The sequence below is a fragment of the Rousettus aegyptiacus genome, unplaced genomic scaffold (assembly GCF_014176215.1).
Source record: "Rousettus aegyptiacus isolate mRouAeg1 unplaced genomic scaffold, mRouAeg1.p scaffold_m13_p_6, whole genome shotgun sequence".
Taxonomy (NCBI): Eukaryota; Metazoa; Chordata; class Mammalia; order Chiroptera; family Pteropodidae; genus Rousettus; species Rousettus aegyptiacus.
In genome coordinates, this window is record NW_023416309.1 from 69,270,913 (window position 1) to 69,287,476 (window position 16,564).

A 16,564-nucleotide genomic window follows, 5' to 3' on the forward strand; every position below is an offset into this window, starting at 1 on the left:
TTATGCTAACTGTTTAATAGACTTGGCTGTATAAGTAGAAAGAACATGATTCAACTAGATATTTTGATATGTTCAGGCATTACTCTTAGTGACATTTGTTTGCCGTCCTTTGTTGCTAATGCCACTTAAGTGCAAGCTGAGATCTAGTCTTCTTGCAAGAGAGTAAAATAATCTACTTTTTTTTTGCAGACCCTATTCATAAGGCTAAAAAAAATTAAGATTGCCTTTTCCTTTTGAAACATTTAACACTTAGATTCATGACATTGCTATTTTGAGTTTAGCACTGATGTAAAAATAAATGAGATTTAGATTTTATGTTTCTTAATGTTCATTCTTATTTCACAAATGAATGATTAAGGAATTATGCATCGTAAACAAGGAGACTGAGTTAGCTATATTATGGGTGTACTGTTTTTGCACACACATTTAGAAATATTCTGAATATAGGGCTTATTCAGATTTTGCTTCCTAATGTTTTTGTTGCACAGGGCCGGACTTCCTATTTTTACCACATGATCGTTTTTATATGTGAAGCATCTCCTACTATTGCTTTATTTGTGTTGATTTTGTTCATGACAAGTATTGTCAATATGCGAATGTATATATTTTATGCAACCAACTTAATAAAGAAGTTAAAAGAAATAAAAGGAGCTAATAAATAAATTTTTGGAAAAAAAAAAAGAAAGAAAAAACCCTAAAAGCTGATTCTACAAAATGTGGAGAAGAAAACCTTCTGGCAAAGCTAGTTATGGTATAAAAAGAGAAAGAAATGCCAATTAGGATGTAAAGAAAACACAACTACATACTAAAAAATAGATTCTATTAAATTTTAAAATCATAATACAATGAATATTTTTTTATAAAGTGTTAAATGACTCAGAAAATTATAGCAAATATAGTCTAGGAACCATTAATAAATTGGGAAAACTGTCAAAACCACTTCCAAATAAAGTCCTGGAAAAGTAGTTTTCAATCTTCGAAGAACTAGTAATTCCTTATCTCACCATTGCATAAAAAATGTAGGGAATGGACAATTAATTTTACACTGTTATCAAAACTTGACAGGTATAACAAAAGAAAAAAATTAGATGCTCTCATTGATGAATACTAAATGCCAAAATCCTAAATAAAACACCAGTAAATTAAATCTAGCAGAATAAAACAAAAATACTCACGTAAGACTGATTGATTACAGGAAAACAAGGAGAGCTCAATATTATAAAATCTATTGAGGTTCAAGAACCTAAAACATAAGCTCCTCATGCAGAGGAATTCCATCACTGATGTATCCTTAGCACAGAAAACACTGCCTGGAACATATTAAGTATTGAATAACTATTTATGGCATAAATTATTGAATTATTAATAAGTGGAGAAAAAACATGATTATCTTTAAAGACTATGATAATATAGTTAGTCAAATGTAGCTTTGATGCTAAAAAAACTCAAAGTAAAATAATAAAATTATGCAATATGTAACATGATTAAAAATCAATATCTCTCAAATTATTATGTGTTTCCATGGAGGATAGTAGGAGACACGGATGCCCACATACTGCCACATATTTTAACATGGTTCTACAAGTCATAGACAATGCAATTAGAAAAAATAATTACAAATACTGGAGAAGAAGCAGCAAAATTATTATTTGCAGAAAATGTGATTGTCTACCTAGAAAATCCAATACACTCAACTCTTTAAAAAGTATTTAAAAGTAATGAGACAGTTTATGAAGGTAGTTAAGATAGTTATATGAAAGTCAATAACTTTTTTATAGTCCAGCAACAAAAAGAAAATATAATTTAACAAAAGATTCCAATCATTAAGGCTACAGTAATCACAGTGACAAATTACCTAAAAACAAAATTATGCAGGACCTAAATGGACAAAAACTAGTTTATAGGATCATAAACAGACTTGAGTAAACATACCCTATTGCCAGGTGGGAATAATTCTCATTATACTCAATGTTGTAAAAGTGTCTATTTCCCCCATGTTAATATTTGTATTTTCAAAAATGCTGAAGAAGAATAAATAAATAAGAATAGCCAAGAAAACTTAATCAACTCTCTTTGACAAGGGAGCAATCTGTAGATTAGCTGTAAGTAAGGCACAGCAAGATCCTTAGGCAAATCTGATGATTTCTAACTGCCAAGATAAAGAGTTGCCCTGGATGAAGCCGGGATAAGGGGCCCAGATTGACTCCATCCAACTCCCACCCAAAGCATGGGACACACCAATCCACTGCTGCTTACCTGAGCAGCTGAGCCCATCTAAAATTCCTGCCAGAACTGACAGACAGTTCAAGAGAACAAACCAGAAATCCTAGATATACATACAAAGCAGATGAAACGTTTTAACAAGTAGTTGAAATTTAATATGTGATAATGACATTTCAATATAGCAGGTATGGATTACATTATTCAATTTGATAGTAGGGTAACTGTTTGACTTAAAAAAACTCTAAATGTGACAATTTATACCATACCAAAATGAATGACTGATAAAGATTTGATGGTAAAATGAAATTATATAAATGTTAATGAAAATGTATGAATATTTATGTAATCTTGGGCTTGGAACAATGTTCCTAAGAATAACATTTAAGTGCAAACCATAAATTAAAAGATCACAAAATTTTATTAAAGGCAAAAAACAAAAAAGGCAAAAAAACTACAGGAAGTCATATGTGGCATGTAACAAAGCACATGTATGCTTATTAAAAATTCCCTAAAAATCAATAAGAAAACAGTTATAAACGTTACTTTAAAAAGTGGGACCAAAACATATGCAGGCAATTTAGAAGAGGCAACAAATGTCTGATAAACATTAAGAATGCTCAATCACACTAGAAATTAAAAGAGAAAGAAGAAGTTTTTGTTTTCATTCATGTGATTAATGAAGTTGTAAGATTAGTTGCTCATAGGGTTAGGGAGAAGAAATTCTACTGAGGATGGAAAACACGTGTTTTTTATATATATATATATAATATATGCTCGCACAGTCTTAAAAACTCAAATACTCTTTAACCTAGCAAGTCCACTTCTAAAACTTCATTCTAGATAAGCAAACCAGTGAGAAATATTTGCTACATGATTAGCAAAAGGTAAGTAGTGACTATAATGGAATATTACATGGTCTTGAACAATTATGCTATAGGGGCACAGCTTTTGACATGGGGTTGATTCAAGATATAATGTGAAGGAAAAAAAGCATGCTGTGAAATATTGTACATGGCATGGTCTCTATTTCTTTTCAAATAACATACTGACATCTAATAAAAACTTAGAAGACTATATCCGAAATATGAACTGTAGTCTCTAAGTAATGAGATTATTAGTGATTTTTTTCCTTTTTGTCTATCCATAAGTTTATAACTTTTCTACAATAAACAAATACCACTTATGTAACCAAAAAGAAAGTTAAAAAAAGTAAATTGAATTCTGTGGGAAAATAAACATTTATCCTAAAAATAAACTCTAAAGTTGGAAAACGAAAGCAAAAACATCTGCTTTCTGGACAGAAAGGATAGTTTTAAATTGCTAGACAGGCACGCACTTCCCAAAGGCAGTGGGGTTCCAGGTGCCAGCTTACTCAGATTCTCTGCATCCAGCAGGAGAGCCTGAACTAAATCCTGCTCTCTCCTCTTACCTTCTGTCTGACCTATAACTAACTCCACACAGAACTGAAGCAAATAATACATTTTAAAAAAAAAAGCATTATTTGCTGTTGTAATCAATATAGCATTTGAAATAACCTGTTCTTGATTATTAATAAAAGAGATGCTTACTAATCTCCTCTAAATAGTACAACCATAAATTAAATTACTGTTTTACTCACATGGTTACTGATTCACTTTTTCTACAGGGAAAAAAAAAATGGCCTTATCACCAACCATAAAAAAATACTAATCAATACTGATAAATTTCTTTGGTGGAGGCAAAGTGGGAGGGAAACTCATTAATTGCTGTTGGAGAGAATGGCTCCCTCACAATGACTTGCAGGTCTGGGATAACAGAATTCTGCAGGAAATCCAGGCAGCCTCAGGCTCACTACTGAGTACAGCCCAGCAGAAGGCTGAAAGATGGCAGATCTGCAGAGGAAGGAGCTTAGAAAATAGGAGCAAAAAATATTCTCTCCAGATTTGCTAGTCCATTCATCAGTTGGTGAGTACATTCTGTTATCTCTCACATATATATACCACAGCAGGTGGCAAGACATAGCTTCCATACAACTCTAATACAAAAAAAAAAAAAACAAACAAACAAAAAAACTTCACTCTGAGACCTAATAAATGTTCATAGTGCTCCTTGGGGGATAGGCTTGGGTCTGCCCAGTACTGCTGGGTTAACAGGAAGACATGGCAGGGCCTATGTTAGTCTGATAGGTTCAACGCATAGTCAGGGAGACAGGTGGGAATGAAGCAGTCTGATGACTAACGTGGACTTGGTTCTGACTTTTCCCTAATATCCTACAGACTAGGTCTTGGCTCTTAAGAGGCCTGCTGATGGGCAGAGTAGGGTCTCAGAGAAACTTTAAGGAAAAGATCCTCACTGACTTCAGCTGCTTCGACCTGAGCAAAAATGCCTGCAGTACCAGCACTCCTAGAGGCTGCTGTATCCTCAGCATCTATCTCGGTCCTACTGGCCAACACCTGGACCCTGTAGTTGCATCCTGAAAGCTACAAAGCAGCAATGATACCCAGCCAAGCTATGCACTGGAAACCAAGCCTACTCGCTGTTGCATGCTGAGAAATCTGGAAATGGAAAATAGACTCTAGACAAAATTTTGTCTTCTATCCTCCAATATGTAGCCTCTAAAACCAAATAATCCAACCCAACCAGCCCTGCTCCCCCTCTCACACTTCTATAGCTCCTTGTCTACTCTCAGGCACTCTGAATAGTACCCATTTTTGCACAAGAGCACAGAGCCCATTTACAGCCTTCATTGGGCAATGGCTGTTGGAATCAGTTTCTAGGAAGCCCTTGCAACTTAGGCAGCCAACATTTTTGGATTCAATGGGCAAGCAGAAGAAGAAAATGACAATGAACTTCATTAATCATTAGTTGAGCACTTGGTGTAAGCCAGGTTCCCTTTAACCTCATAATAGCCCTCTGCGATGAGGGCTACTGTGACCTCCTTTGTGTAGACTGAAAAAAATATCCTCCTCACCAGATCAAGGTGCTGATTTTACTTCCATTTTCTCTTTCACTTAGAAGGTCTCTAAATTCCAGCACAGGGCTTTAGTCCACCCAACACAAACCAAATGCCACTTCCAAGAAAACTACTCAATGCCTTTCAGAGTGCTTCTCGCCCCAGCAATCAAAAGATTCTCTGGAAGTAAAAAAAAAAAAAAAAAAAGGCATCATAAATCAGGCATGAACTAATTCCTATCTTAAATCTTGCTCTGTCCTTCCAAAGCCTAGTGGTACAGCTGTGCTTCACATCTCTGAAGCCCCAATCCCATCTTGAATGAAAGAGGCACAGTGTCAGGATCTTCTCCCATCTTTGAACTACTGTGAACCACTTCCCTATCTATGATATATGGATCTTTTGCTCACTCATTCATTCAGTTGCCCAAGAATTTCAGAGAACCTGCTATATGTCAGGCGTCAGGGCAGTTAACCCTGACCACAAGGAGCTTAAAGTCTAGTGGAAAATATAAATAATAAGGATAAAAATTACAATATAACTATAGCGTGCCTTTAGAATACAGATTCTAAAAGAACTTTTGAAATCGCTTACTCTGCACTGCAATATTCCCTAAACCAGAACAGTGCCTGGCACATAGTAAGTATCCATTAAAGACTGACTGACTGATTGACTGACCGGTGCATGCCATAGTGCATTTAACCCCATAACAGTTACAACATTTGCCCAAAGATACTTGTAGCTATTATTTATTCTTTCCCAGTGATGAGCACTGTGTGAAGCACTTTTCAGGGGTTATCTCATATCAGTATTTCCACAATTACCAAATTAATACGGTGCAATCTTTTTTATTCCCATTCTGCAGATGAGGAAATAGATGTGCAGAGAGTTAAGCTCAAGATCCTTTAGTCAATAAGGAACGACCAGATCTGTCCCTTTTGAAGGTGTATGCTGCTCTGAATCATTAGGCACACGGTGGTCCAGTCTTGAAGAGCCAGGGAATGCTTCCCCAGGGATGAAATAAAGTAAACGAACAGAGAGCGGAAAGTTCGAAGAAGGAACGTGTGCAAAGACTTGAGAAGCAGACCAAGGAGGAGATACAACGTTCCCAGTTAAATGCAATGGGTTTTATTAACTCTTTTCAAAGTTGCTGACACCCTTTCTACTCACTGTGAGCACTCCAAGGGAAAATACTAGTAATCCTATGGAGTACATTCAAGCACAGCAATTCTCATGTTAAAGTGACTGGAACCTGTCCCAAGCAGTTTTATATGCAGAACTCCAGAACCTGCAACTTGTAGAAGGCGAGCTGGAAGAGGAGCTATGAGCACAAAAAAACTCTGAAACCCATCTCTCTGTCTTCCCTCCAAGAGAGGAAAGTCCTAACTTCAAAGACACACAAGGATAAGAATCCAATGACATGCAAAAGCAAATCCATAAAGTGATCTACCAATTCCACACCTAAATTACAAACTTCCAATCCTGTTGCTTCTACTGATTCAGAAAAGAAGAAGAAACACTAGGATCATGCCTCACTACATTCTCAATTAAAGTAAATGCTGCCACTTTTATGCCACGTGGACTCTACAGTAAATTATTTTAATCTTGAAAATAAACATGTCTTGAGCACCAGCTGTCTATAAGGCACTGTGCTATATATACTGAGCATACAACAGTGCTCAATACATTCTATTGGGGATAAACAGACAAGAAAACAAAAAATGAAAAACAAGGGTATTTCAAAGAATGGTAAGTGATATGACAAAAATTAACAGGACAATGGACTAGAGAGTGAATAGGGAAGGGATAGTCTCTCAAAGACCCTTGAGCTAAGACCTAAGTGATAAGGATGAGGCATATGGAAAGAGCATAACCTCAGCTAGACAGAGAAAGTGGGGAAACAGCAAGAATAAAGCCCCAGATGGAAATGAGCTTGGTGTGCTTCGGGCAGGGAAGGCCACTGTGGCTGGAGAATAGTGAACGAATGAGAAGCAGGTGGAACAGAATGAGTATGGAAAGACAAAGAGGGATCAAGTCAGGTATGGTCTTGTAGGCCAATGGTAAGATTTGGGATACTATGTGTAAATAAGATGCCATTGGAGGCTTTTAACCAGCAAAGTAACATGAACTGATCTTTGCTTTAGAAGGGTCACTCTGAATTTCATTAAAATGCATGTATATGAGTGATACACAATAGTGAACTAGCCCTCACTTTACCTGGCCCATGACACAATAGATGTCATCTAATTAAGAGACAGAATTCATCCGCAAGCCAGCGTTCATCAGAGTTCCAAAGCAAGTAGAAAGTACCTGTTGTTTGAATGTCCAGGTGACCAGCTGTTTGAATGTCCAAGAATGTGCTCTTAAATAAGACCACTTTCTGAAACCCAATTTCCCCTCTCCCTTTCTCATTCCCTCCACAGATAACAGTGAAAAATAAGGTTTTATGCCAAGAGTCACAAATCTTACCACTTCTAAACAAGTCATGAAAAAGGACAAAGAGTTGTGTTTCAGGGGGACAGGGAGGAAGCATAAACACATTTTAACATTTAGATCCGAGCACTGAACTGAAACCCCAAGACCAAGAGGGACTAGCCATCCAAGTCTATAGTCAGGAGCCTACTGATCTCTTGGTTGGTCTAATTTGATGACTGATGCCAGCTTGCAGAGCGATGCATAAGTGAAGACATTAATACAGGTAGGCTCGACTGTCACCTGCTAAATAACCAATAAAGAAAAACAATATTTCAGCATCCAATATATCAAAAGACAGCCCACATAAGGCTATATCTGTGACAAGACCATGCCAGAAACCTGGGCTAATCTGACTCTGCTATTCATAAATTCTCCCTCATGTTACAGCACATGTGTTCGGGAAAGGAAAATGAATCCAAGTCAATTTTAGACATCGTTATTTGGAAGCCATCTGGAGTCCCTGGAAGCATAAGACCACAGCGTGCCCTGCCCTCAAATGCCCACTGTAATTAGGGCAGTATGCTTACATGGTAGTTCAGTGTCCCCTATTTCCCTAGGGATGTCCCCACCCCCACTCAACCAGATGCCTGTTCAGGCTCCACTTCCCACCCAAGAAAGGTATTTAGTTTCTTAGTAAAGCTAGTGGAGAGCTCTAGAGGTGTTGAGCTTGCACTTGAATTGCACCTAAGACTAGGTTCTCTGCTTTCCACTGGCTTTAGAACTGCACACCTGAATTCCTTCGCCACAGCAGCAATGGAAATCTTTCTTCAGGGGCAGAAATTCCATGAAAAATCCCCTCTACCTAAGAATCCTGTGTTCAGAGCATGTCTAGCTTTGGAAGAGACCCACCGGAATCCTTATGTAACATTAATAGATGTTGGCAAGCCGCAAAGCCTCTCCTGGAGACACTAGCCCAGATGTAGCCCATTTTCACGGTGATGACAGTGGGCCGAGTCTTGCAGCTTCCTAGGGCCTAGCTCATTCTGACTGTGGGGGTTGTGTCCTCTTCCCCTACCTGGCTGTGATCCTCTGCTTATCTCATCTTCCTGAGGAATTGGGCCTTTCTGCAGCCTCTCTCCACTGAAAACAATCTTAGGACCAAGCCGACAGCAGCCACAGCAGCGCCATTCCACCAGCACCTTCCCTGCCCCCATAACCCCCACCCCTTCAGATCCTCTCCCCCACCACCTAACGCCTTAACAAACCCAGCCAGGAAAGAGATTCAGAACCCCGCACAGGCACAGTCCCAGAAAACAAACACAGTAGGAGGGAGATTCAGCTCTGCCAAGCCGACCAGGCCCAACACTTGCCCTGGACCCCTGAGAAGCCCTGAACTCGGCACACGGGAGGACTCTTCTAAGAGCGACTGCGGTTCGGTTGCCTTCAGCACAATCAGAGCAAACACCTGTTTCCAGGAAGCTATGCTGGCAAAGGGAGAAGGGAGTCCCAGGGAAAGAAAGGCGGAGAGGACGAGGTGAAGGGGCAGCTGGGGACGCAGGTAAAGGATGCGTCACACTTTGCGCTTGGCAACCAGAGCCCGGTAACAGCAGACAGAGCATGAGAAGGGCTCCAGTATCTAGGAAGTTCATAGAGGAGGGGTCGCGCCTGCGAGCGACGCCCCGAGGGGGGCAGCCAGCGCAGGGAAAGCGACGGCGGGGAGGAAAGGAAGGAGGACAGGAGGCCGGGCGGGTTCTATCACCTGCACGCCCCGGCGAATGCAGCCTCGCAGGCGCGCACTGGCCCGCGGCTGCCAGCGGGTGACCTACCTGCCCACCGTCTGGTTGGCCAGCTGGCGCATGCGATTGAACTGCTTCTTCATCTTGGCCCCGCTACCGCGCTAGCCCGGGAGTTGGGGAAGGACGGAGCAGCCCGGAGCCCGCCGCAGGGTTACATGGCTCTCGTGCGGAGCCTCCCGCAGCGACGGCGGCGGTACTGCGGTGCCTCCAGGAGCCTTCTGGCCCGCGCGCGTTTCCCTCTCGAGGGCACCACCGCCTATTCCTCCTCCCGCCGAGGCGCTTGCTGCCGCATCCTCCTCACGCGCTCCGCAGCGACTTCATAATAACGCCCAGGGTCGCCTTCGGCGCCGGCCAGGTCCGCCCCGACTGTCCGCCCCCAGCCCCAGTCCCGCGCGGAGACCCGGGAGTCTCCGCAGGCTGGCTGGCCCGCCGGCCGGGTGGTCCCCGCTGCGCCTGTGCGCAGGAAGCTGTGCATTCTGGGACTTGTAGTTTCGAGCCCCGGCGCCCACCTTTCCTCTGTCCAAACTTTGCAAGTACAATGGGTGCAGTGGTGGGAGAAAGCAGCGTCGCCAAGGCCTTTGAACTTTAGCATTCTAGGAAGGGAAATGTTTTCTGCTTTAAAAATAACAAAATGGAACCAAGAATACAATAGCCAATAAAATGAGCATTTATCTGTCTTTCGTTGTATTTATAAGTGAACAAGAGGCATTGCTGTTTCGGATTCACAGAAGGAAGATTTATACTAGAAGGTACTCATGAAATTGCATAAGGTCACTTGATTTATGTTAAGGTGCAGAGTTAAGCTTGGAGTACAGGGGTTGATGGACAGATTTTAAACCAAGTATAGCATGCATCCCGGAAGTCTGAGTCTTAATTTTCACCAAACCCAATAGGTAACCAGAAGTTAATCTAGAAGGATATAATGATAGCAGCATTGCATACATTGGCCTAATTTGACTGGGACAAATTTCTTGAATGACTTAGATTCCAGTCTCATAGCTAATTGCATGTCCCTTCCACCCCAGGAGAGCAAGGGGCATCAGCTGTAGCAGGCCTGGAGTGTCCTGCACAACAGTATCTCATGGATATCAATTGGCTCTTTGAAAAAGGATTGTAACTTTCTGCAGATTCAGTCCTTAGGAAAAGACAGGTGACTAAAGATAGGTTTTATCATCTATCAAGTATGAGCAGTACTGTTGGGTGCTAGGGGTTTCGGATCAAACAGATATGAGTTCATATATTAGAATTCCAAATACCAATTATATAACCTTAAGAAAAAAAGCAAAGCTTGTCTATGCCTCAATTTTAATAGAGAAATAATACTCCCCAATAGATAGCTAAGATAGAGAACTATTTGTTAAATTATCAATAATCAAGTAACAAATGTCTACATAGTACATTATGTTATATTCATTTACTACAAATATGATTATAGTTAGTGTAATAGAGAAAAATGCTATTTCTACAATAGAATTTCTAATCCAATAAATGAAAGAACTTTTTTGAAATGGGATATTTTGCATATGTTGATTATAGTTGCAAGATGTCCTAAATATGGCTGTAAGTATCCTGCTGGCCAGCTGAACAAAAGATGGTTTGAGGCATGTCTTGGCTGAATGAACATGAAATCTTTAATTAATTGTGGATTTAGCCTCTACTTATTAGGTCATGGAACTCTAGCCAATTAATAAACGAAGGCATTATTTGTTTTTAACTAACTGTGCTATGCCTAAATGTCAATATAATTTTTTTTTAATTAAGTTTTTTGGGGTAACATTGGTTAATAAAATCCTATAATTTTCAGGTGTACATTATCATTTGACGTCTGTATATTCTATTGTGTGTTCACCACCCAAAGTCCAGTTTCCTTCAGCTACCAAATATAATTTTTATATGAACTGAAATTATTTCCATTTTGAGATTTTTTAAAAATCCAAGGCACAGAGTTGCTTATATAGATATAGATAGATAGAGATAGAGATAGAAATATATATATATATATATATATATATATATATATATATATACAGAGAGAGAGAGAGAAAGAGAGACATTAAAGGCACTGTATGAGTTTTAGCAACACTATCTCTGATAAAGTATAGAACTGCGCTGTCCAATAAAGTAGTCACCAACCACATGTGGCTATTGAAAATTAAATTAATTAAAGTAAAATAAAATTAAAATTTTGGTTTCTCAGTCATCCTAGACACATTTTAAATGCTTACTAGCCACATGTGTATAGAGGCTGCTGTCCAGAACAGTATAGATATAGTTTTTCCTATCATCTCAGAAAGTTCTATTGGATAGCACTTAGTCCTAGAGGACTCTGGAAGACAGTTCCAATATCATAGCAGCTTCTGCCTTCAATCTTAAGATATTTCAGTTCTAAAAGGGAAATTTCTGCTTCTCCACAAATTACAGCCTACCCTACTAGAGCATGGTCCAATAATATTTTATTAAGCAATGGCTTCTTCACATACTTCCCACGCATTTCCTCCATTCAAGAAGCAGCTTTCTCTGCTTCCTACCCCAGGGAAGGGATGACAGCGCAGAAAAAAAGAGAAAGGGGTGTCAAGTCTACTCTTTTTATCTTTCAAAGCAGGCTTCAGAAACACATGTGAGAGAACAGAATTTTTAAAGAAAGAGTTTGAGTTTCAAGAATGTGGGCTTTGGAACCTTAATAGTCTTTGCCATAAATAGTAGAATATAAAGAATATATTATCCTGCCTATTCATGATAAAAAATCCACAGGCTGTAGGGTGTTGAAGATGATAAGAAGAAAGTGGAGTGAGAGAGAGGGAGAGGAAATGTAGATGATAAACGTGCAGATTTTATTATTGTTCAAAAATTTCACTGCCTAGCTCGTCTTCCCACTGAGGTCAAGATCAATGGTGTGATTTATGCCACTTTCAAGAAGAAGTTCTAAGAGTCATTTTTGTGATCCTACCCCCTTTCTTCACTTACCATAGCACCAGCAATGAGCCCTTTGGAACAGAGCTGCTATGGAACAGAGTCATGGCCATCCAAACAGCGCGAAAAATATAGCCTTGTTGTTATATGTCAGAGCTTTGGGGATTTTTTGTTACTCCAGCATAATTGAATCTAAGCTGACTACTATAGCGGATATCTCCGAGAAGTTGGCTTGTAACTCAAAACCTCCTGTAGTCCAAATGTTGGTTGGAGGCAGGCAGGTTGAAGGCAAATATATATTTTGGGAGGATCTGAGGACAATGGAGGATCTACACATCCATTCTCAGTGAAGGCTAGGAGTGGCAAAGTTCCCAGAGATCCTCTGCCTTCTAAAACATACGAGCATTAAAGATATCTACATGGAGTACCTGAAGTGCCTATACCACAGTCTTGTGGTGGCCCCAGACTTCCCTGCATCAAGCCACGCGCAAATGATTTGCATGTGTATGTGCTATGAGGCTATACAGAAGTACCTGAAAGAGCTGGATATGAAAGCTGTTGGGATTGAAGATGACAAGAAGGCAGCAATGGCCAAGATGTAGAATAAAAAAGTCCTAAATTACTTGACATTTAATTTCTGCCATCAGAAGAATAGATTTAAAATTAAAAGTAAGTGCATTTGAGGAAGATGGAGAAGGGGGATAAAGAGAAAATTATTTTATTTTATTTTATTTTGTTATTTTATTTTCAAGTAACATTTCTTATATACCAGACTTTGACCTATGGGAGGATTATACCTCCTAAGTGTTGACCTATTGACCTTAGATTTGGCCACATGGCTTGCTTTCACAAAATATAGGCTTCTCACTTCCTTCAACAATGTTGTACTAGTTGTCTGAGATATTTCCTTTGAAATGTGATAGTCCACTTAGGAGCCCCTGAGTTAGATTGATTTTAGCATCTTCATCCTGAGTCCAAGCATTTGCTAGAGCTGCTCTGTCCAACTCAGGAGTCCTTGAGACATTTGGTTAATTTTAATTTTAAGTTAAGTTAAATAAAATTAGAAATTCAGTTCTTCAATTACACTAACCACATTTGAAATACCCAATAACCACATGAGGATAGTGACTACCATATTAGTGGAAATCGAACATCTCGCTCATCACGGGAAGTTCTTTTGGACCACGCTAGTCTATAGAACAGAATTCAGAATGCAGGTTCCAGTACAAGGGAGAAAACTAAACAGCTGACAAGCTCAGTATACTTATGGCCGGTCATTTTACTTGACCTCTCCAGGCTGCTCTTTCTTTGCTTACTATAAAGGGGATTATAGTATAAGATCACAAAGTCATAAGTTTCAGGGAATCAATAAATTGACTAGTCTATTTGCTCAATAGATTGCTGTTGGTTTAGATATTCCCATGCCTTCAGGTATTTAATATGTCAAATATAACATTCAATGCTACACTATTACATAAACTTACACCATTAAAGCATGTCTCTTAGTTCAAGGTATTTTTTAAACAGAATGGTAGATGTTCTCATCTTTGGGCATTACCAACTCTAATTTTCCAGCTATCCCTGGATCTATACTTTTATCATGGTCTCATCTTGGGTAGAATATATGTCCCTACCTAATAACTTTGGACTTGACTATGTGACTGCTTTGGCCAATGGCACATGGGTGGAAATGACATGTGCCACCTTTATGCTGTGTGCTAAGAGGCTTTATACGTTTTCCTCTTTTCCTCTTGTACTTCTGCCTTTGCCAGAAAAAAAATTTCCTCAGGGTGGCTACTTGTCTCTCACCTTGGACTTCAGCACAAACACTTGTGGACCAAGGCTGATACATACCACAGCATAAATTAAAGGAGTAATTATTGATAAATTCATTTTAGGATTGGTTATTTTAAAAGATAGATTAAATGAATGGACCTAATGAAAGGGAAAAAGAAGAAAATCTGAAATACAACTTGAGGAATGACAAAAAGGATTTAATCACAGATGCAAAAAATTAGGAGAGAATACATTTTTAATTTTATGTTTACTTATTTTAAAATAAGCTCTTTTTCACTAGGAAGCAAAATGAAAATTGCTATCCATGTTTCAAAAACAGGTAGCAAACATGAGTAGACCAAGAACAGTGAAGAAATTGGAAAAGTCACAGGGCAACACTCCCCAAAGTAGATGGTTTTACAGGGAGTTCTTTCAAAGCTTCTAGGAACATTTGCTATTTAGTGTTCCAGGGCATAGAAATAAAACGAAAGCAACCCAATTCATCTCATAAAATTGGCCTAACCCTGTTATCAAACCTGATAATGACAGCACAAACATGAAAACAGCAAACCAGTATCACGAGAGTAGATACTAAAATTATTAATAAAATAATTCACTAATAAAATGTTAGTGAATAAAATCTAATAGTATGTGTGTTTATGTATAGATGTACATACATTTTAATGGTATTTATTGAAGAATAAGTAATTCAGATAAATTAAAAGCGAAAACTATATATACTCTTAGTATCTAAGATACCATTGTGAATTTATAAACATATTTCAAAAATGGGATCATGCTATTGTTAGGTAGATATGTTCTTTCCTATCTTCTGTGATTCTAAATATCTCTGTAATTAACATGTTTGTTGCTAAAACTGTGTACATATACTTATTTCCTTAAGATCAACATTAAATAATTAGAATTGCTGCATCAAAGTGTGTCATGTTTTCAAGCTTTTTGATGTATTGTCAAATTGTCTTCTAAGTATTTTGCAGGTCTACCTGCCATGCAAAAATATTTTATTTTCCTCATCCCCTGACCTACACTGCAGACTAGCACTTTCAATAATCCTGCCAGAGAAATAGGTGAGAAATAGCATTATAGTGCTGTTTTAATTTGTATTTTTTAAAATCACATTAAACATTTCCCCATATTTCATAGTTGTTAGTATGTCTTCTCCAGTTCATTGCTTTCTTGTACATGTCCCCAGCACATTTTTATCTTATGGGTTTTCATATCTTCTTATCAATTTTTAAAACCTTTTTAGTTATATTATATTAATGCCGTAGTATCTTAGGGCATTTTTTTCCCCTCTGGTTTGGCCTTTCCTTTTTAAAATCTCTAATGTTGATTTTTGTCTTCCATGAATTTTACATTTTTAATGTACTCAAATCTATCATTTTTTTTCTTTTATGTTTCATGCCTTTGGTTTAATGTTTAGACAGCCTATGCTATCCCTAAAGGATAGAAATATTCAAGTGTTTTCACCTAAACCTTTTATGGGTTAATTCTTTTTACTTATACTAAAATTTAAATTCAACTTTTAGAACCAAATGTTAACTAAAATTAATAGTTTCACTCATTTCTTCCTCCAATATCATTTTGAAATAACTCATCAAATGTAATAGAGAAATTCTATGTCACTCACGAAATTAGAGAAAGGTCCCACTCACAATATTGGCAGAACATGCTGTAGATGATTTGAGTCAGGGGAGCACTAGCCAAGTAGAAAATATTGTGTGTGGTAACTTTCTGGGGGAAAGTAAATAGAGACCTACGTTATCACTGATAGATCACCTCCCCCATGACCTCAGCCACCAAATCTGGACTACTGTCTATGTGAGAGTAGTAGATCTTGCTATGTGAGAACGAACAAACAGTAGTTTAATATACTAGTCAAGATGATATGATGATGACGATGATGATGATGATGATGATGATGATAAAACTATATAACTAAGTACTGCCAAAGTATTTCAAAATACATTATCTTGCTTAATACTTATTTAACAAAATAACTCAGGGATGAGGATTTTATTATCTTCATCAAATAAATCAAAACTCAGGGGTTTAAGTACTACCCATTCAACTGTCACAGCTGGGATTCAAACCCAGGTTTTTCTAGTTCGAATGCCTGTGCTTCTATTACAGGGTACTGCCTCTATAAAATAGAGAGACTAATCTGAGAAATCAGAAAAATGGCCTTTGGTGAAAAGTTAAGTAGGAAAAGGGAAATATATTTTTAAAGTCTAATTTGTATTCTTCGTAAGAACTGAGAGAACATTGCTTTAATATGACAGGAGCTGGTTCCCATGAAAGAGAGCCATATTAAACAAGAGTTCTTGGATAAGAGACACATGACTTCCAAACTAATGAAACTCAATAGAAGCAGGAAATATCAAATCTAGCACTGTCCAAAATGGAATTGGTGTGTTAGAAGATGGGCTGGAAGAATGCTCCTAAAATTTAGAGGGAAAATAGAGGTAATTCAGTGAAATGAAAAAAGAAAAAG

At 38.3% G+C, this 16,564-nt stretch overlaps 1 protein-coding gene across 5 annotated transcripts in view; it reads right to left on the reverse strand.

Moving 5' to 3' along the window:
- Window positions 1–9,804, reverse strand: part of ARHGAP44 (Rho GTPase activating protein 44) — a 181,106-nt gene extending 171,302 nt beyond the window's left edge. For 3 of the 5 annotated variants that reach the window (XM_036223806.1, XM_016158063.2, XM_016158065.2), the window contains exon 1: window positions 9,394–9,804. In XM_036223806.1, coding sequence (XP_036079699.1) covers window positions 9,394–9,446 — 53 coding nt within the window. In that variant the 5' untranslated portion in view covers window positions 9,447–9,804. The remainder of the gene's footprint in view (window positions 1–9,393) is intronic. The other 2 variants (XM_016158067.2, XM_016158064.2) reach the window with 1 other exon arrangement.
- Between the last annotated feature and the right edge of the window lie 6,760 nt (window positions 9,805–16,564).